General features: G+C 41.3%; 1 protein-coding gene across 1 annotated transcript in view; it reads right to left on the reverse strand.

Annotated features, from left to right (window-relative positions):
• LOC140201650 (cysteine-rich motor neuron 1 protein-like) overlaps nt 1–1,569 on the reverse strand; it is a 256,373-nt gene extending 254,804 nt beyond the window's left edge. The window contains exon 1 of the mRNA XM_072266101.1: nt 913–1,569. Coding sequence (XP_072122202.1) covers nt 913–1,258 — 346 coding nt within the window. The 5' untranslated portion in view covers nt 1,259–1,569. The remainder of the gene's footprint in view (nt 1–912) is intronic.
• Nucleotides 1,570–21,471: the final 19,902 nt, after the last annotated feature.

A 21,471-nucleotide genomic window follows, 5' to 3' on the forward strand; every position in this document is an offset into this window, starting at 1 on the left:
ATCCCCAGAACTTCACCAAGAGGCATACGAAAGAAGCACTGACAGCTACCCTGCTCACAAATCTTAGCGGGTATAATGTTTAATGCAACTTATAACTGCAAACAAAAATTACGTTGAAAGTGACTTTGCAAACACAAATTCGAGAAGCAGTGGAAACCCAGGGTATTTATCTTGGCTAACGTGAACGAGGATACTGTGAACAGACCACATTGCGACTAAACAGGTGCGGTGTACAAATTTTTCTTTCTGTTGATTTAACATGCTTCAAGTCTGCCACACCTTTCACTAATACATTAACAGTGTAGTTCGCAGCATCATCCATTCGTGATTGACTCGTTTAAAAAAAATACTACTTTCATTTTATAACGGACTGATGTATTAAAGAATACACTTTTGAAGCTAAGCCTAGAGACATCCCAAACACGAGAAAATCTGCAGATAATGGAAATCCAAAGCAACACACACAATCTGCTGAATTCTGAGAGACATCGGGATGGTTTTTAAGATTTCAGCAGGCCAGACAGCATCTATGAAAAATATTAAACAGTCGACGTTTCGGCCGAGACCCTTGAGTCTCAGCCCGAAACGTCAACTATTCACTCTTTTCCACAGATGCCGCCTGGCCTGCTGACTTCCTCCAGCATTTTGTGTGTGTTACTTTGATTTCCAGCATCTGCAGAATTTCTCGTGTTTGGTTTTTAAGATTTGCTTTGCTTTTGATAGGTTGTGCCATTTGGTGGCGTTATCCGCTCAACAACGTTCTCTCTCAGGTGAGTAAACTTGACAGCCAGGTAATTTAAATCTGCTTTACCGTAGTACTTTAAAACAATCATATTCTAAATGACACTGCGTGATTGTGCCCATTTAAAATAAGCAGATTACATTTTTAAAAGTGCGATAGAAAATGCTCACCTTTGCAGACTCCTATCAACGGTCCTCGGTCTATTCCGGAGCTGCTGTCACCGTCCTCCCCTTCCTCAATACTGGACAGGCTTTCATTCACACACCACAGACCCGTATCACACTTGCCCAGATTGGCGTCCAGCTCGCCGCACGTGTCCCCCTTCTGCCGGGCACACACCAGGCAGCAGCCGCAGGCATCCAACACCTTCGCGCCCGGACAAGTTCGCGGCTCCTCGCACTGCTGCCGGCTGCACGGCCGGCACTCGTGTGGCCGTTCGCTCACGGCTCCCCAACAGCCAGACCACAGCAAGCAGACCGCCAGCAACCCCGCGCCGTCACGCCGCACCCTCAGCATGACAACTCCCGAAAACGGCAGAATTCGCAACAAACTTCTGAAGGATGCCTTGAGCTCCAAGAGACTTTGCTGCAACTTATAACACTTAAAAATTAAATTGTCCTGCAGCCGCCGCACTGATTAAACTCAGAATGTTTTCTGTAATAACAGTTTTCACGAGTTTCCCCTCTGCGTCTTTATTTCGGAGAGCTCCAGTCCTTATTGTTAAAGTGCTTAACCAAGCCCAGTTCAAGCAGCAGTGCGTGAGTGAAGCAGAGTGCAAATGCACTCCCGTTCCTGTTGCTGAGTGTCTCGAGAGTGTCCTAAACCAGCCGCGCGCTCCGCTCTGATTGAGCCTCGGCCCGTGACGCGCGCTTGATTGACAATCCCCGTTGCCCCTCCGTCCCCGTTCGCAGCTCGCAGCTCACTTCTGGCGGGCACCCAGCCAGTTGGAGGTCGGGCTTGGTGGCGACCCGCAATTAAACTGCACGCTGTTATCAGCGAGGGGTTGCAGCCCCAGCAGCAACAGGAAGAAAATTATTTGCAGTTTAAGTTATCCCTGCAGCGTTTGGCCACGTTTTGCCCACGGTTTCACTCAACATCTACATTAAAACAGGATCAAGGTTTAGGAAATAAGCGAGGAAAATTATAGACAATGATTAAAACCAAGTTGCGATAGAAATGGAAGACATAATCCTCATAGTTCTCATGAGTATTGCTTAAATCATTTCTAGCAAAGGGTCTTGCTCTCATTTAGTTAATTTCACTACTTTTGTTTCCTAGCACTTTTAATTCCATTGTATTCCAGCCTCGCATTGTCACCCTGGCCGATCTCCTCATGTTGGGGAAGTGATCAGGAACAGCGAGGTGTTTCTTAGCTTACAGCGAGGGGGGTGTTATCAGAAGACTGGAAGGGAGATTCAGCCGATTCTGGGGCAGCATGCAATCTACTGAAGGAGCTCAGCGGGTCGTGCACCACGGGTGGGGGTGGGGGTGGGGGGGGGATGGGAAGGAAATGTAGCGCCGCCTCAGATTCCAGCAACGCAGCCACAAAGGTTCAATGTAAAATTATTATCAAAGTATTATATGCCACCATATAAAACCCCGAGATTCGTTTTCTTGCGTGTATACCGGGTAAATTCAAGGACCTTAATAGAATGAATGAAAGAAAGACAGCGCCCAGCAGGGTGGATAAACAAGCACTGTGGCAAAAGACTGTGCAGATGCAAAATAGAATAATAATAGTAATGATGATAATAATAATAATAATAATACTAAATACACTAGAATAGTCCGAAAGTTCCTAGCAATTGAGAAGTGCTAGGCTAAATCTTAGGTTTTTCCACCTTGAGCTGAGGAAAAATAAATGTCCCTAAAATAATAATAATAATAATAATAACAATAATAAATGAACGAATGAATGAATGAACAATAACTATCGAGAACATGAGATGAAGAGTCCTTGGAAGTGAGCCCATAGGTTGTAGGAACAGTTCAGAGATGGGACAAGTTGAAAGAAGTTATTCCCAGTGGTTCACGGGACTGATGGTTGAGGAATAATAACTGGTCCTGAACCTGCTGGTGTGAGTCCTGAGCTTCCCGTACCACCTTCCTAATGACATCATCGAGATGAGAGCATAACCTGGGTGGTGTGGTCCCTGATGAAGGATGCTGCTTTCCTGCCACGGTGCTCCTTGCAGATGTGCTCAATGGTGGGGAGGGCTTTATCTGAAATGTTCTGGGCTGTATCCAATACTTTCCGTAGGCTTTTCTGTTTGCTGAAGTTTTCTATTTGACCTTTGTTGGCATAATTTCAGATGGTGACGAGAGGGCGTACAGGAGTGAAATATACCAGTTAGTGGAGTGGTGTCGCAGCAACAACCTTACACTTGTCAGCAAGACCAAAGAGGAAGGGTAAGATGAGGCAGCACAAACCAATCCTCACAGAGGGATCGGAAGTGGAGAGAGAGAGCAGTTTCAAGTTCCTGGGTGTCAAGATCTCTGAGGATCTAACCTGAACGCAACATATAGATACAGGTACAGTATAATGAAGGCATTGCAGCGGCTGTATTTCCCTCGGAGTTTGAGGAGATTTGGTTTGTCAACTAAAACACTTGAAAACTTCCACAAATGTACCGTGGAGAGCATTCCGACCGGCTGCAATACTATCTGCTATGGGGGGGGGGGGGCGCGGGGTTACCGCGCAAGATCGAAATAAGGTGCAGGAACTTGTAAGATTGGTCAGCTGTATGATGGTACCAACTTCCGTAGTATCCCAGACATCTTCAAGGAGTAGTGCCTTAGGAAGGCGGCGTCCATCGTTAAGGATCCCCATCACCGAGCATATGCCATCTTCACTCTGTTACTGTCGGGAAGGAGGTACAGAAGCCTGAAGGCACACACTCTGCGATTCAGGAAGAGCTTCTTCCCCTCTGCCATCTGGTTTCTAAATGGACATTTGGACATTGAACCCATGAGCGCTACCTCACTACTTTTTTATTTCTGCTATTTTGCCGTACTCGCTTTAACTTAACTATTTAATAGACATATATATTTAATGCAACTCAGATTTTTTTCCTCTATACATGGAGTTATAACGTATTTCATTGTACGGCTGCCGTGAAGTTAACGCATTTCACAACATATGCCAGCGATTTTAAACCTGATTCCGGTTCTGATTAAGTGCATTGGTGTTGTTTCCATATCAGCCCATGTTGTAACCAGTCAATATGCTCTCCACAACACATCCATAGAAATTTGTCAAAGTTTTAGATGACATACCAAATCTTTGCAAACTCTGAGTAGAGGCACTGTCGTGATTTCTTTGTAATTGCACTTAGGCGCTGCGCCCAGGACAGATAGACTGAAATGGTAATACCGAGGAATTTAAAGTTCTGACCCTCTTCTCTGATCTCCCGACGAGGACCGGCTCATGAACCAGCAGTTTCCTCCTCTTAACTTCAATGATCATCTTCTTGGTCTTGCTGACGTTGAGTGACAGGTTGTTGTGGCACCACTCAGCCAGATTTTCAATCTCCCTCTTATATGCTGATTCGTCACACCTTTGAATCGGCCTACGACACTGTTGTCAGTAGACTTGAATATGGCAGCGGAACTGTGCTTAGCCACACAGTCATAAGTGTAAAGCGAGCAGAGCAGGGACCTAGGCACCCTGAAGGTTATTGATTAGTTTTTTTTGGGGGGGGGGTTATTTTTCTATTGAATGTCGAGCTGTAATCGGTAAAGAGAACCCTGATGTATTTTTTGCTGCCCGGATGTACCAGGCTTGAGAGAAGCCCAAAGAAATGGCATCTGCTGGGGCCATGTTGTGCCTGTAGGCAAAATGCTGAATGAACTCAGCAGGTCGGGCAGCATCTATGAGAAAGAATAGTTGACGATTCGGGCCGAGACCCTTCTTCAGGACACTTCAAGTCGCTTCTCAGGCAGGAATTGCCGTGTTTCATCACCAGCCTTCAAAACACTTCAAGACGGTGGGTGTAAATGCTTCTGGACAATAATCACTGAGGCAGGTTACCACGTTCTTCTTAGAGACCTGATATGACTGAGGCCTGCTTGAAGCAAAAGTTACCTCAGACTGCCAAAGTGAGAGGTTAATGATATTGGTTAACACACCAGCCAGTTGAGCAGGTCTTTAGTATTTGACCAGATACCTCACCTGGGCCAGTTGCTTTCCGTGGGTTCACCCTCCTGAAGGATGTCCTCCGTTGACCTCAGAGGCAGAAATCACAGAGTCATGGGAGAGGGGTTTTGGGAGTTCGTGAAGATACCTCCGTACTTTGACGGTAAAGCGAGCATAGAAGGCATTGCGCTAATCTAGAAGCGATCCCCAGTTGTCACCTATGTCACTTCATTTCATTTGTCTCTTGTGCCCTAGAGAGAACATAATGGGTGTAGGCCTGTGGCCAGTCGTGCGTGCTCCCCATTCAATAAGATCATGGCAGATCTGGCCGTGAACTCAGCTCTACGTACCTGCCTTTTCCCCAGAACCTTTAATTCCCATGCTAAGCAAAAATCTAACTAATTATGTATTTAATGAGAATACCTCTACCGCTTCCCTGGGCAGATAATTCTATAAATTCACTACTCTCTGGGAAAAGCGGTTTTCTTCCCCTCATCTCAGTCCTAAATCTATTCGCCCGAATCTTTAGTTCTGACCCATAGTTCTAGTTAACACGGCATTTGTGGCTCCCTGGCAGGATACTGCGAACTCATTGCAAATTTCCGTGAACTGTAGTGAACCAGGTGACATGCTGACGAAGCTGGGAAATATTTGAGGTCCACCCTGTTCCAGGCCCTGTCCCGCCTCCTTGCTGCCTGGTGCAATAATATTACTCTGGATCGCATTCCTGAGGCGTTTCGACATGGCTAAACAGATCGGTGAACCTTAATGATCTGGTTCGATGAGAATTCCTTTTATTTGCTTCTAGTTAAGGACGATGAGGTCGAGATGCAGGGCCAGAAAGGAACTGCGACCGACGGAAGCTCCGTTCTTAAAGTTTTATTTTGCTGTGTAGCCCAGTACTCTTGATTGGAGTGACGAAGAGCTCTTGAATAACCATATAACCATATAACAATTACAGCACGGAAACAGGCCATCTCGGCCCTTCTAGTCCGTGCCGAACTCTTACTCTCACCTAGTCCCACCGACCTGCACTCAGCCCATAACCCTCCATTCCTTTCCTGTCCATATAACTGTCCAATTTAACTTTAAACGACAACATCGAACCTGCCTCAACCACTTCTGCTGGAAGCTCGTTCCACACAGCTACCACTCTCTGAGTAAAGAAGTTCCCCCTCATGTTACCCCTAAACTTTTGCCCTTTAACTCTCAACTCATGTCCTCTTGTTTGAATCTTCCGCCACTCTCAATGGAAAAAGCCTATCCACGTTAACTCTATCTATTCCCCTCATAATTTTAAATACCTCTATCAAGTCCCCCCACCAACCTTGTACGTTCCAAAGAATACACCTTTAGCGAGGGGATTGATTGGGGAAAGACAGTCGCTCTAATTTTTACCGGACTATTGTTCTCTGATTATAAAACAGAACCTATTCGTATGGTTTCTAAGATGCCAAGTACTTCCCACAGTGCAGATCAATGCGTAATAGTCAACATGATATAGATCAGCATACACTGCAAATATGTGATCTGACCACTGGAGATATCTGCGTGGAATTTACACCTTCTCTCTGTGATCGTGTGCCCAGCCCGCATAATAACCCAAAGACGTGCGCACCTGCTTCTGTAAATAACCGCACTGTGCTCTGTTGGCAGGAGTATCAGATCGGGGAGTGGTTGATAAGCGCGTGTGGGGGAATAATTGATGGGGTAACTCTGAGACCCAGCACCGACTTGGTGGACTGAACGACCTTGTTCCATGGCGTATAGAAATATAATACAAACAACAGGAATTCTGCAGATGCTGGAAATTCAAGCAACACACATAAAAGTTGCTAGTGAACGCAGCAGGCCAGGCAGCATCTCTAGGAAGAGGTGCAGTCGACGTTTCAGGCCGAGACCCTTCGTCAGGAATATAATACACATCATTTTTATTTTTGTTCGATATGCTAGGAATCAGGAGCATCAAACAAGATGCTGGAGGAACTCAACGGGTCGGGCAGTGCCTGTGTCGGGAGATGCAGAGTCGAAGTATCGGGTCGAGACCCTTCATCCGGACTGTCCAGGTGAAAGGTCGCGACCCGAAACGTCGATTATCTGTTCACCTATTTCTGCTTGGTGGTTCCAGTGGCCCGAGAAACAACCTGAGGTTGAAAAGGTTGGGACTATTCCCTGGAGCGTAGCGGAACGAGGGGAGATTTGATCGAGACATATAAAATTATGAGGGGTATAGGTAGGGTAAATATTTTACCAATGAGGTTGGGTGAGACTAGAACTGGAGGTTAAGGGTAAGAGGTGAAATGTTTAAGGGGGAAATGATGGGGAACCTCTTTACTCAGAGATTGGTGAGGGTGTGGAACGAGCTGCCAGCGGATGTGGTGGTTGTGGGTTTGATTTCAACATTCAAAAAGAGGGTTGTATAAATACGTGGATGAGAGGGGTACGGAGGGCTATGGTCCAGGTGCGGGTCGATGGGCGGCGACAAAATAATAGTCCGGCACGGGCTAGGTGGGCCGAAGGGTCTGTTTCTGTGCGGTACTGCTCTATGACTCTATCTGATGAAGAATTGACTTGCTAAGGTTGAGAGCAAGTGCAGATTTCGTATCAAATACACATTAGATGCTTGAATCGGTTGAAAGTATGGGAGCAAACGGCTGACCCGTGTTAAGGGAGATGTGCCGTTGTGTCCGCTGCCCAACTTGGTTACATTTCCCTTATCGAGAAATATTCAACCAACCTCAGCTCAGAGAAATTCTGTTGGCATTCCACGCAGCCTTGCTCACATTCAAATCTAATCGCGTTAGCAGTTTCCTCTCATGATAGAATGGAACCGAAATGCTCAGCGTGGGAACTGCTAGCAGAACCAACACTGAATCGCCCAGAAGGACAGACATATGGTGACATGGATCTCTAAACTATCTATTGGTAGAGCGCTCCGTCTGCACGTTTTGATCTGCACGAATACTCTGAGAAACAAAAATCAAGGGAAGGCTTAAGGAATGTAAATACATGTGATCTTCGAAAGCCACCTCAGCTTCATTTCTGATTTTAATCCCAGGCTATTTATTTCTCACTTTATTCCAAAAATGCTGCTAGCGTGTCCGCTCTCCATCTTGTGTAGACCTTGTGGTCAAACTCACTTCTCGCTAGCCCGTTGTCACAGAACGCATTTATAACAGTGCCGGCTTTCTTTTTCTGCTGGAGGAGTTGACAGTGGTGTAACACAGCGCGTTGCTGAGCAGCGATATAATCCTCACCGTTGTGTGTTTTTGCGGCGATCTACTTTTGCTCCCAACGCACTGTTAGTTGGGCTTGCAGCATGTGGCAAATGAACACAAACACCTATGTCAAGATGCTGTTCATCGACTAGAGCTCAGCATTTAATACCATCATTCCCACAATCCTAATTGAGAAGTTGCAGAACCTGGGCCTTGGTATCTCCCTCTGCAATTGAATCCTCGACTTTCCTAACCGGAAGACCACAAGCTGTGCCGATTGGTGATAGTATCTCCTCCTGGCTGATGATCAACACTGGTGCACCTCAGGGGTATGTGCTTAGTCCACTGCTCTACTCTCTATACACATGACTGTGTGGCTAGGCATAGCTCAAGTACCATCTATAAATTTGCTGACCATATAGTACAACCATTGTTGGTAGAATCTCAGGTGGCGACAGAGGGCATACAGGAGTGAGATATGCCAGCTAGTGGGTGGTGTCGCAGCAACAACCTGGCACTCAATGTCAGTAAGACGAAAGAGCTGATTGTGGACTTCAAGAAGGGCAAGATGAATGAACACATACCCATCTTCTTAGAGGGATCAGAAGTGGAGAGAGCGAGTAGCTTCAAGTTCCTGGGTGTCAAGATCTCTGAGGATCTAACCTGGTCCCAACATATCAATGTACTTATAAAGAAGGCAAGACAGGGGCTATACTTCATTGAAGAGATTTAATATGTCAACAAATACACTCAGAAACTTCTGTAGTTGTACCATGGAGAGCATTCTGACAGGCTCTATCACTGTCTGGTATGGAGGGTTGTAAATCTAGTCAGCTCCATCTTGGGCACTAGCCGACAAAGTACCCAGGACATCTTAGGGAGTGGTGCCTCAGAAAGGCAGTGCCCATTATTAAGGACCTCCAGCACTCAGGGCATGCCCTTTTCTCATAGTTACCATCAGGTGGGAGATACAGAAGCCCGAAGGCACACACTCAGTGATTCAGGAACAGCTTCTTCCCCTCTGCCTTCTGATTCCTAAATGGACATTGAATCTTTGGACACTACCTCACTTCTTTAATATACAGTATTTCTGCTTTTGCACGTTTTTTAAAATCTATTAAATATACGTAATTGATTTTCTTGATTATTTATTATTATTATTATTTTATTTTTTCTCTCATCTAGATTATGTATTGCATTGAACTGCTGCTGCTAAGTTAACAAATTTCACATCACATGCCAGTGATAATAAACCTGATTCTGATACCCACATAGTTTTTTATAAATATTAGAAACTGGAAATAACACTAACGATTTGCATGCCACCAGCTCTTGAATATGAATAATTTAATTCAGGTAATGCCTGATCCAGGATGAGAGTTAAAGGTAAATTTATCTGTAACATGCTCTGTAACTAACTCACACAAAATGCAGGAGGAACTCAGCAGGCCAGGCAGCATCTATGGAAATGAGTGAACAGTCAGTGTTTCAGGCCGAGACCCTTCATCAGGACTGGAAAGGAAGAGGAGAGGAGAAGTCAGAGTAAGAAGGTGGGGCAGGGGAAGGGGAGGAAGAAGGGGAACGTGGTAGATGATAGGTGAAACCGGGAGAGGGGGAGGAGCTGAAGTAAAGACTGGGGAAGTCAATTGGTGAGACAGATAAAGGGGTGGAGAGGGGAAATCTGATAGGAGAGGACAGAAGATCATAGAAGAAAGGAAAGGGGCGGAGCACCAGATCCTCCTCCTCTCCTCCTATTAGATTGCCCTTTCATCAATCAACTTCCCAGCTCCTTACTTCACCCCCTCCTCCTCTCCCGGTTTCACCTATCACCTCCCACCTTGTACTTCTCCCTGCCCTCCCCTAACTTTGTACTCTGACTTCTGCCCTTCATTTCCAGTCTGGATGAAGGGTCACAGCCCAAAACATCAACTGTTTACTCTTTTCTGTAGAGGCTCCCTCGCTTGCTGTGTTCCTCCAGCATCTTGTGTGTGTTGCTTTGGATTTCCAGCATCCACAGATTTTCTCGTGTTTGCCTTCACAAATGCTGCTTGACCCTCCAAGTTCCTCCATCAGCTTATTTGTTGTCAGGATTACTTATTCTCTGTCTGCTATCATGAAGAGGCGGTGAATTTTCTCAGTTGAGTCTCACCTCAAGGTCTGAGACAACCTGCCACGTGTAAAGGAGGAGCTTTACAAGACAGATTTTCCAGTATTCTTTCTTGGATAGTTTACATGTAGTCATCACAGCAGTCTTAGCATTTTGCCTTGGATTACTTCACAAGTTTCTTCATGCAGGAAGAAAAAGCCAGAGCTGAGATCTGTTTGTAAGCAATGTTTGTTACATTGGCATGCCCCAGCTTCAAATAAATGCTGATTTTTGATGGCTCTGATGTTCCAAGCTGATGACCGTCCACCCAGTTCTTTGGTAACTCCATGTAATTATTTCAAATGAATAGGTAGGAAAGAATTAGAACATAGAACATAGAAAACCTACAGCACAATACAGGCCCTTCGGCCCACAAAGTTGTGCTGAACGTGTCCCTACTTTAGAAATTACTAGGGTTAACCATAGCCCTCTATTTTTCTAAGCTCCATATATTCTGTCCAGAAGTCTCTTAAAAGACCCTATCGTATCCGCATCCACCACTGTTGCCGGCAGCCCATTCCATGCACTCACCACTCTCTGCATAAAAAACTTACCCCTGACACCTCCTCTGTACTTACTCCCAAGCATCTTAAACCTGTGCCCTCTCATGGCAGCCATTAATTGCTCTTGATGTTCATATTGTTATTTTTCGGTCTTTTTCAGGAGGATGTTATCATCATCTCTGCTAATTGTGGGTAGATAAGATCATACGAGTGTAAAAATTAGAACAGTATTCGGCCATCTGGCCCTTTAAACCTATTCTACCATTCAATCCTGCCAGAATTTAATAAGACCATCATTTATCTTTCTAAACTCCAGAGGAGTCAATGCAATCCTTCCTCATCTGGCATACTTGGCATCCCAGGAAACTAGTCCAGTGAATTTTCTCTCCTCTCCCTCTGTGGCAAGCTTTAACCTGTTTTAAGCAAGGGGAGCAAAACTACTCACAATACTTGATATGCAGCTCCACCAAGGCCCTATATAATTGGAGTAAGTCATCTATAATTCTAGACTCCTCACATAATAATGACCAACATGCCAACTGCATTCTTAACTGCTTGCTGATCAGGTATTTAACTTGCAGCACGAGGTCCCTTTGAAAATCAACATTTCCTAATCTTTGAGCAGTTAAAAATATGCTGCCCCTCTGTCTTTTTCTTGCACGGAAATGAATGCTCTTACAATTTTATGCATTATATTCTATCTACCAGCTTCTTGCTCACTCACGTAGTTTCTTTTAATCCAAGCTGGTTTTGAGCCATTAGTAAACTTGGAAGTACAGTGTTTAGTTCCCTCCCCAATTCTTGATATAGATTGTGAAACCTGGGCCTATGCATCTGATCTCCGTGGTGCCCACTCATTGCAGCCCCTAGGCTTGGCAAAACCCTGTTTATTTCCACTCCTTGTTTTCTCTTTGCTAATCGTACTGTGTGTCCCCCACAATCTCAAGTATTTTAACTTTGCTCAGCAATCTTTTGTGTCCAGAACTGGTTAAATTAAACTTCTACTGCGAGGCAATATAGAATGACATAGTGCACGACCAACCCAACAACTCAGTTAGGTAAGGAAATTCCCAGACAACTTGATGGGTATTACAGCATATTACTGTATCATTACACTAATACAGCATATTTGTGATGATCAAACATGAACACCTAGGATACATACTCCTCAATTTTAGTTATGGATTGTGGGTTTGAATGAATAGCTCTACTTTTCAGATTGAGACTACCTAGACTTGGACTCAATCTCTTTCATGAGACATTTATTAGCAAAACCTCATTCCATATTAGTCAATGCATTCTAAGAAGAATTCCCATATGGGATAGAAGGAGGCTACTAGGCCCATTGAGTAATTGTCAGCTGACCAAGTAATCACATTCCCCAGCTTTTGCTTTACAAAATATTATCAATATATTCCCATTCTCTAATACCCACCTGCAGATTCAGGGCAATTACAGTTCACCTACCGATGTGCCAAGTCCTTAGAATATGGGGAAGAGTTGTGGGGAACATTTACAATTAATCTACCAATTTGCAAGTCTTTAGGATATGGGAGAGGATCAGGGGGAACCCATGTGCTCACAGGGAGAATATGTGAACTCCAAGCAGAGAGCACTGGAGACCAGGATTAAACTTGGACTGATAGAGCTACAGACTGAGCTCTGCTAACTGCACTACCATGCCAGCTCCATCTCCACCTCCAGCTCTCCTGGACATTCATGTTGGCTCAAGCTTCCATATAGACAGAGAAAAAAGAGACTTTTTCTCATTTCCCTTTCATTTTGTTTCACTCTCAATCCCACTAATTATAATGTTTTAACATCTGTGCAATTAATTGCTTGCAAACCTTTAGGTTTTTCCTTTTGTATAAAGGATGAGAACTAAAAGTAATCTATCAGTAAATATGCAAATAAACTAAAAATCTTCCATATTTACATATAACACTTCAAAACTGGTAAACAAAAAAAAAACAATTTACCTTTCTTAGATATTGTAGGTACTATTATGACTGTAATATGTGTACTTGACCTGTCAGATAATGTGCAGGCAATGTATTGGCATTTGATCATGATTAATTTTACTCAGAAAAAGAAAACAAAATGAATGGTTTGCATTTCTAAAGTATATTTCACAGCATTTCAGTGCTCTACAGTCAATGAAATGCATTTTGAGGTGCAGGTGTTATTGACATGCCAGGATGACAGTAGATAATTGGTGCAAAACTAGCTTCCACAAACAACAATAAGATAACAACCAATTATTTTCTTCCATTTATGCTACTTAGGAAAAGTAATTTATTTTATTTCTTAATTAATGTATTACATTATTTTTGACTCTGATCTTCAAAATAGAATCACGTATCTCCATATTCATCTGATCAATTCAAAGTCTCAACTGAGAGATGGTACAGTTGGCAGTGTTGCACTCACTCACTGGAATGTCAACTTAAAAATTTGTGCCAAAGTTTCTGGGGTCACTATTGAACCCATAAACCTCCAATTGAGAGGGAAGATTGTTATCAACTGACATGCAGTGTTCTAGGGATATTTTTTCTTATGAGGCTCTGATATTTTCTGCACTTTCTTGCAAGTTTTCTATTGTGCAAATAATATTTTAAGATAAAGAAGAATTACAGTTTTTGGCCTGAAATCAGCCATATAAGCTGAAACCCATTTCCTGAGGACATTGTATACCCCACAAATACATCTTAAGTCCCTTAAGATGTATGCTTTAAGGATCTTCTATATTCCAGACTGTACCTAAGTTATCGTTCAAAGTAAATTTATTATCAAGGTACATATATGTCACCATATACAACCCTGAGATTCGTTTTCTTCTGGGCATATTCAATAAATCCAATAACCCTAATAGAATCAATGAAAGACTGAACCCAACAGGGTGAACAACCAGTGTGTAAAAGACAACATACTGTGAAATACAAAAGAAGATAAAAGGAAATAATAATAATAAATAAATAAACAATAAATATGGAGAATATGAGAGGAACAGTTCTTGAAAGTAAGTCCTTAGGTTGTTAGAATATTTTGGTGATAGGCAAGTGAAGTTGAATGAAGTTATCCTCCCTGGTTTAAGAGCTTGATGGTTGAGGAGTTAATAACTGTTCCTGAACCTGGTGCTGTGAGTCCTGAGTCTCCTGTACCTTCTTCCTGATGGCAGCAGTGAGTAGAGAGCATGGCCTGGATGGTGAGGACCCTTGATGATGGATGCTGCTTTCCCATGACAGCTCCCACGTAGGTGAGCTCAGTGGTGGGGAGGCCTCTAGTTGTGATGAATTGGGCCACATCCATTACTTTTTTTAGTATTTTCCATCCAAGTTCATTGGGTTTCCATACCAGACCATGATGCAACTAGTCAATGTATTCTCCATGACACATCTACAGAAGTTTATCAAAAGTTGTAGATGTCATGCCGAAATCTTTGCAGACGTCTAAGGAAACAGAGGCACTGTCACATTTACTTCACAATGGCACTTAAGTGCTTGGCCCAGGACAGAACCTCTGTAGTGATAACACTGAGGAATATAAAATAAGCTGACAACTCAACAAGTCATTTATTACTAACATCACAGCTCAGCCATAACCACCCCCTGCAGACTGGCATTCAAACAATGCTTCTCCTTGACATGACTTTATCCATTACATTCATAAAAAGTGAGTCATACATCTTGTGTACCTAAGTTATAACGTAAAGGTTAAACATAATCTATTTCTATTATTTATTACTTGGTTTGTGGTTTGTGATTTTAAAGAAGGTTGTTCACCATTGGTTTCTCAAAGACAATTAGGGTGATTAATTGACGTTTACAATGATTCTCACTTGTACAAATAAACAAGGATAAATTTCCACCAGGCCTGTTGAAAATCCAGCACATCCAGAATTTCAAGTCTGATCCCAATTCAAAGGGTGGTACTAGTCCTGAATAACCAACTTTTAAAGAATGAAAAGAAACATCTTTCTTTCAGTAACTTAGCATCAGACAATCCAAAGAATATTGCCTCTCCATCCATCCTCAATTCCAGTCTCTTTTTCTCGTGGGCAGCATGGAAGCCACACTGAGCAAACTGATGACCAGAGCACAAGACCTTGAATTAGATTGTTCCATGGGATATTTATCATCTACCTGAACATTATATCTAAGTGCTTGGACCTTGAACAGATGGTGTAGTGAGATGGGATGTGGCAGACTGTATCGTCTCAACAGAAAGCAAGTTTGGGCTTGTAGCAGTGGCAAAAGGGTGAAGATTCTGGACTGTACTTTAATATACATTGCCATTTTGCACACCACTGGAAATTACTAAACAATGCACACTATAAATAACAGCTATTTATTGAAACAATTTTCTGTAACTATTTTAACATTAGGTTCTGTGAATTAGCCCATATCACTCAATTTTCCTTTCCATGTATCTTTCAAATTTCTTGTTAAATGTTGTGAACAACAATCTCCTCTGTCAGCTCATTCCACATACAGTACATCACCCCCACCCATCCAGTGTGAAAAACATGTCCATCAGATCTCCTTTAAACCCCATTTCTGCTACCTTAAATCTTCTAGTTTTAGATTCCCCAACTTTTGGGAAAAGACTGTGACTATTTACTCTATCTATGACCTTCATAATTTTACTAAACTCAATTAGGTCACTCCTCAACCTCTTACAATTGCAGCCTATCCAGTCTGTCCTCGTAATTGAAGCCCTTCATTTCAGGCAACATCTGACAGGAGTTCAGTGATGGTCCACGTGCAGAGGGAGAGACACAGACACAGACTGAACAGTTCACTGCGTTTTAATAAGAACTGTACAGAAAAAAGGAAAATAATAAACATTAGGCCACCAGGGCTTCTAACTAAGAACTCTCCAACTAACTAAAAACTAACACCATCACTGCAGCTCAAAAGCAATAACCTAGAACAAAATTAATATTGCTTCATTAACAGTGTCTATTGAAATCACTGATCTTCTATCTTGGAATGTGGACTAAGGTAAGTTGGGAGTGTTGCCATTGCTGTGCTTCAATCAAGACTTGAAAAAACTGGAACAGAAGGAAGAGAGTTAAATACAATCACAAAGAAACCCTAATAGGCTGGAATGTGGGCATTCTCATGTGTCTGATTGGCATCTTCTTTCTGCCTTCTGCCTGTGAGAGCACCCAGACTCCGCAGCAGTGTCAGTGGTTGTGTCAATATCCTGGTGAATCTCTCTGTATGCTTTTTCCAGCATTACCATATCCTTTCTCTACTGGGGTGAACAGAAGTGCCAATAGTTCTGGCCAACCGGTGCTTTTTACAGCTGCACCAAGATATTCAACACTTACACTCAGTACTGCTGACTGTGAAAGCAAGCAAGCTAAGTATCTTCTTCACTAACTTGTTCAGCTATCTCACCATTTTCAGGAGCATCTAGTCTCCCATGACCTCACCCTGGCTAAAGATAATACACAATCCTCCATTAAAGGCCCAGCAATTTCCTCCTCTGTGTCCCATAATACCCTGAGATATATTTCATCAGCCCCTTATGATTTGTTCACCTTAGAGAACATCAATGTTTCAAACTCTCAGTGTACACTTCCATTAATTCATCAGGACATTACACGTATTCCCTGGCTTCACACTAGTACTTCCCTATTGGTCCATGAGGGGCCTACTCTTTCCCTATCACCTTGCTTCTATTACATTTATAAAAGATTTTGGAGTTCTTTTTGATTCTGTTGGAAAGGGCCATTTTATGTTCCTTTTTGCCCTCCTAACTGTATTAAGATCACTCCTTCAGCCTCTTTACAGGACTTGCTTGACAACAATTTTCTGTACCTGACATACACTTTCTTCTTATTCCTGATCAAATCCTCACTTTCCTTGGTTAACCATAGTTCCCTACTTTTACCACCTTTGCTTCTTACCCTTACAGGGACATGCTGATTCTGAGCTCCAGGTATTTTGCTCTTCAATGCCTCCCACTCAGCTGCACTCCAATCCCCATCCCCCTCTCCCCAGAGCAGTTCTCTACATGAGGCTTTAAAAACCCATCTTGGTGCATTTAATAAATTCATCTCAACAAGCCCCCTTACAGTGAGGTATTTTGTTCAATATCAGGGACATTAAAATCATCCACTGCTACATCTTCAATGAAGTAGTCGTAATTATGGATGACGTGATAATAAATATAAAGACTTTTTAAACAATACAGTGACTTAAGCAGGAAAGCAGCAGTTTAAATATTTTTAAAGGCTATGATCCATCTCCAATTTGTTTTCCTACCTCCCACAAGCCATGATCATTCTCCTTAACACAGCATCTCGTTTTCAGGCAAGTATGCAGGCAACATCTGGTGAAGAAAATAGGTGAGACTCTTTCGAATAGAATGTTAAAATTTGCAGATTTGCAAGATGCTGTTGATATGCATAATTATAGCCCAGCTGACAAGTTAAACATGTACCATATATAGGGAAATAGAATAGCAGACGCTAGCAGAAGAATAACTAAAAAAAAGTATAACTTCTAGTAAATAGAAAACAAAATTCAACTTGCGTTAAACCTTATTTAATGGGACATTCCAAAGGCGATTAGACTATTCTGTTAATCATCAAATAATCCCCATACAGTAAATCCTATCAGCATGTCAGGAATTAATCAGTGCCAAAGTCGATTCCTCGTGTGGAGAAATATCTTGAAAAGCTGCATCCCTCTTTAAAAGCATTTGTTAAATAACAGAAATGGAACACATCTAAAGCGGAACACATGTTTGTTCTAATTATTAGAAATTATTGCTGATAGTTTTAAAAACAATTTTAAAAAACTTAAGAAGTATAATTTGGTTCTGTTTTATTTACTGTAGAACTAATTTTCCACAATTTCAAGCGTGAACATCAGAATGAGGCTGAAAGGCCTGCTTGCATATAAAATTCAAACCCAACCTGATCCTGCAGATATAAGCCAAATCTGAGACTGAGTAGTCATGATTATTTCCATATTCAACTGGATCGTTGTTGTAAACATGACAATTTCAAACCAATTAATGAATTCCTTTAAAATGAAATGTCAAATATTGATCATGAACAGTGAGCACATGAGGTAATACTAAGCAAATCATCATCAACATTATGTGCTGTGCCATATAACGTGAACATGATAGTTCTTGGAAAATTCTTCTACAGATGTGGTTTCCCATTGCCTTCTTCTGGGACGAAGCAAATCAATATGGCCTAAATAAAGTATTACCATTGCATGACCTGACCTGATCCAAACCCAAATATTGGGTTCCATCAGATTCGGTTGAGTAGAAAGGCTCAAGGCTGTTTGGTTGTACAGTCTGTTTAATTTCAATTCCATCATTTTCAAATTTTTTTAAAAACTGGCTATTCTGTTTATTTCTACTCTGTTAACTTCTGCAAGAGAGGTTTTCCCCACCTCTGCTCTTACTGTTGAAGCCATAGCAATGAGATCACCTTTTCCTTGCTCAATGAAACAGGGCCAGAACAAACTTGGCAACTCAAAACTGGGCCACCATAAAATGCAGTTGGAAACAGTAGAAATGTACATCATCACAATCTGTAGCGTCATTATTCAGCATATCCATCACTTTAGTGTTCTCAATCCAATGCTCCTTCAATAAGGATTGCTTAAGGATATTTTGGGAGCAGCACCAGGCTTTCGATAGTGATTGACTGATCTTAAATGCCAGTTTTGCAGCTGAGTGGCAAATTGAAAATCTACATCTATTTAATCAGTACTTTTTCATTTACTATGCTGATTATAATTTAAAAAGTTAATCTTTTGACTGTTGATTCAATGGTAATTTCCTCCAAATGTATTTCAAATTTTTTTTCTCTCAAAACCAGAACCATTTTTGGCTTTTAGTCTGACAAGTATTTCCTTGGACAGATAAATGGTAGATAATATTAACAAATATTTCTGAGGCTAGTAAATGCAGTTTGTATTATATTTTACAAAATAAAAAATAAACAAAACACATAGTTCAGATATAGGCAAATGTAATTTATTCAATGGTGTGACCAGATGAAGACAGACTAAAATGAATTGGCTGCTCTTGAGTTTCATTTCAGTAGAATTTATACAGTAATCTGTTATGCATGCACTCATAAACAAACATTCAGAAAATGAAAAATCCCTAAATCTCTTTGGCCATCTGTCCGAATGGCTCTTTATAATAGCTTAATTCAACAACACACTAAGATGGCTGCTCTACGTTTTTGACTTATAACACTGGAGAAGTCTTTGTTTATTAAAATATTTTATTTTATACATATGTTTAGAGAAAGATATTCATGTGCTCCTTTCTCATTTGAATGTAAAAACCATCTTCCCCAACACTGCTGATGACATCCTGCAACATGAATTTATGATTAAAACAGCAATGAGTATATCATAAAGGATACAAGAAAGATATCAATCATTCATAAATCTTGAAGTCAGCATTACTGTTAATATTACAGCAACAACTTCTTTAGGGTTGAATTCTATTAATGTGAAACACTGTAGCATTTGTCTTTGCAGTCTAATTTTCTGAATATATTTTATAGGAAGCAGTTTTATCAAGTCATTATTTGGAGCACATTCTAAGCAATACAGTTAAGTTTTAGTTTGGTTCAAAAGAAATGTAGTTTAGCCGTCAGAGCACAATGATAATTCAGGAAACAAATACCTTGATAGCCGGAAAAAGATTATTGCTGAAAAACCTCTCTTTTTCCTTTATAAAAAAATAAATTGTTATTGATGGTACATCCTGAATTCCTGGATAACTAATGTGAACCTGAATTTTTTTTCTCTTCCTACTTTTATTTATCTTTAAACCTTCACTAGCATTTCTTTCAGACGTGCTTGGTTGACTTGGTGACAACCTCAGCTTAACTGCTTTTGAATTTTATACATACAAGAGAAATAGAGCCTAGTCTTTTGACTAAAAATTTTATTTACTCTGTTGATGTGAGAAATACATTTAATTAAATAATTTTGAATTTTCACAAATGGCCCTGAACTTGATACATTCTTATCAACTTTTTTCATTGGTTCGCTGGTTCTATTTAGTATCAGAGAATGTACACAGTATACAGCCTGAAATTCTTACTCTTCACAGGCATCCATGAAACAGAAGAAAAGCCCCAAACCATGAATGACAGAAAACGTTCCCATGCACAAGCAGCATCAAAACATCAACCTTCCCTCTCCCCCACTGGTTGCAGCAGGAAACATCAGCCTCCCCTCCACCTGACATACAAGCAATAACAAGGCCCCCAAAAAACCCATCAAAAAAACACTGTTCATCCCAACAGTTTGACATCCCACTCACTAATGACAGAGAGTCAGGTATCACTCCTGCCACAGCAAGGGCGTTGGGGGGGGAGGGTCAGCAGCTTGCTGTTATATCTTATCTTTCAATATAAATTTCAAAACATGGTTGGAAGTATTTGGAAGGAGAAAAATATAACATTTTTCTGTTTAATTTCACTCAAGTGGAGGACATGAAATCAATCCAACTAAAGACTTGCCCTTCAGTAGATATGTATGTAGGAATGTAGGAATCCAGATGGTAATTTTAATATTCAGAAGTTTACACAAATAAGTGTGTTAGTTTATTTGTATCACATTTACCCATTACAGAAATGAGAACAAATTAATGATATTTAATTTTCCCGTAGTCAACATTTGAAGTTTTTTCCTAAATGTTTTGTTAAATGCTTTGGGCCTATCTACTATTTGTGTGTTTTTTGAAAGGGTTGTGGCTTTTCCAGGAAACAGTGTTAATAAAATGACAAAAACATGATATCATGACTCATGTTCAAGAATTCTGTTGATTATCCTTTATCACTCAAGATCTCAATATATTTTCAATAAATTTGCTGACTGCCTAAAACTGATATAAATTGTAATTTTGCAACAAGCTAGATAAAAACGGTAACCTTGATTTAAACAACACTCAAATTTTTTTTATTTCTACGTACATTTGGAGTGCATTTAAATTCCACGGCAGTGTATGTGCACATTTCTGCATCAGAATATTTATGCACTAACCATGTCTCAGAGCAGCAGGAGGCTTCTCTGACACCGGAGATATATTTTGTTACTTTTATTTTCAATTCCATAGCCATTCCAAGGAAAATGTACTCAACTATCATGGAGTATCAAATAACATGAAAACCGAATCTACTGTCTTATAATTATTTACATGTTGAAAGCTTGTGATTTATTGTGGTTATACAGTGATTTGCTAACAGATGAATGTTTAGGCTGTGTATTTTAAAGGTTATTCTGCTCCTTCTCTCTTAAGCCCCTTTAGCCCTACTGGGGTATAGGCTGCCAACAGTAGCTCGCCAGAGTCCTCTGTCCTGGGCCAGTCTTTCAGTTGTCTTCAGGTGTAGCCTATCTTCCTCCTTCTCCCAGGGATGAGTTATTTAGAGTCTCTGTTGGTGTTTCTGTAGCACTGTTTTTTTAACGGGATGGGTTTGCTAGCCCCTTTCCTCCTTTCCTCCTTTTCTATCCTCCTTTCGCAGCCAGGCTTGGGACTGTCCGTGGTGGCGTTATTCTGTTTGCTATAAATAATTTTATTTTTATTCTGCTTGTCCATGGCGGCATTATTCTGCTTGTTATAAATAATTTTATTTGTGCCATTTCAGGGTGTTTTTACATTTAAGTCGATGCATTTTTATTGTCTTTGCCTTTCAATAAATTTGATAGCATAGTTGGACAAGTCTG

Source organism: Mobula birostris, chromosome 1, assembly GCF_030028105.1.
Source record: "Mobula birostris isolate sMobBir1 chromosome 1, sMobBir1.hap1, whole genome shotgun sequence".
Taxonomy (NCBI): Eukaryota; Metazoa; Chordata; class Chondrichthyes; order Myliobatiformes; family Myliobatidae; genus Mobula; species Mobula birostris.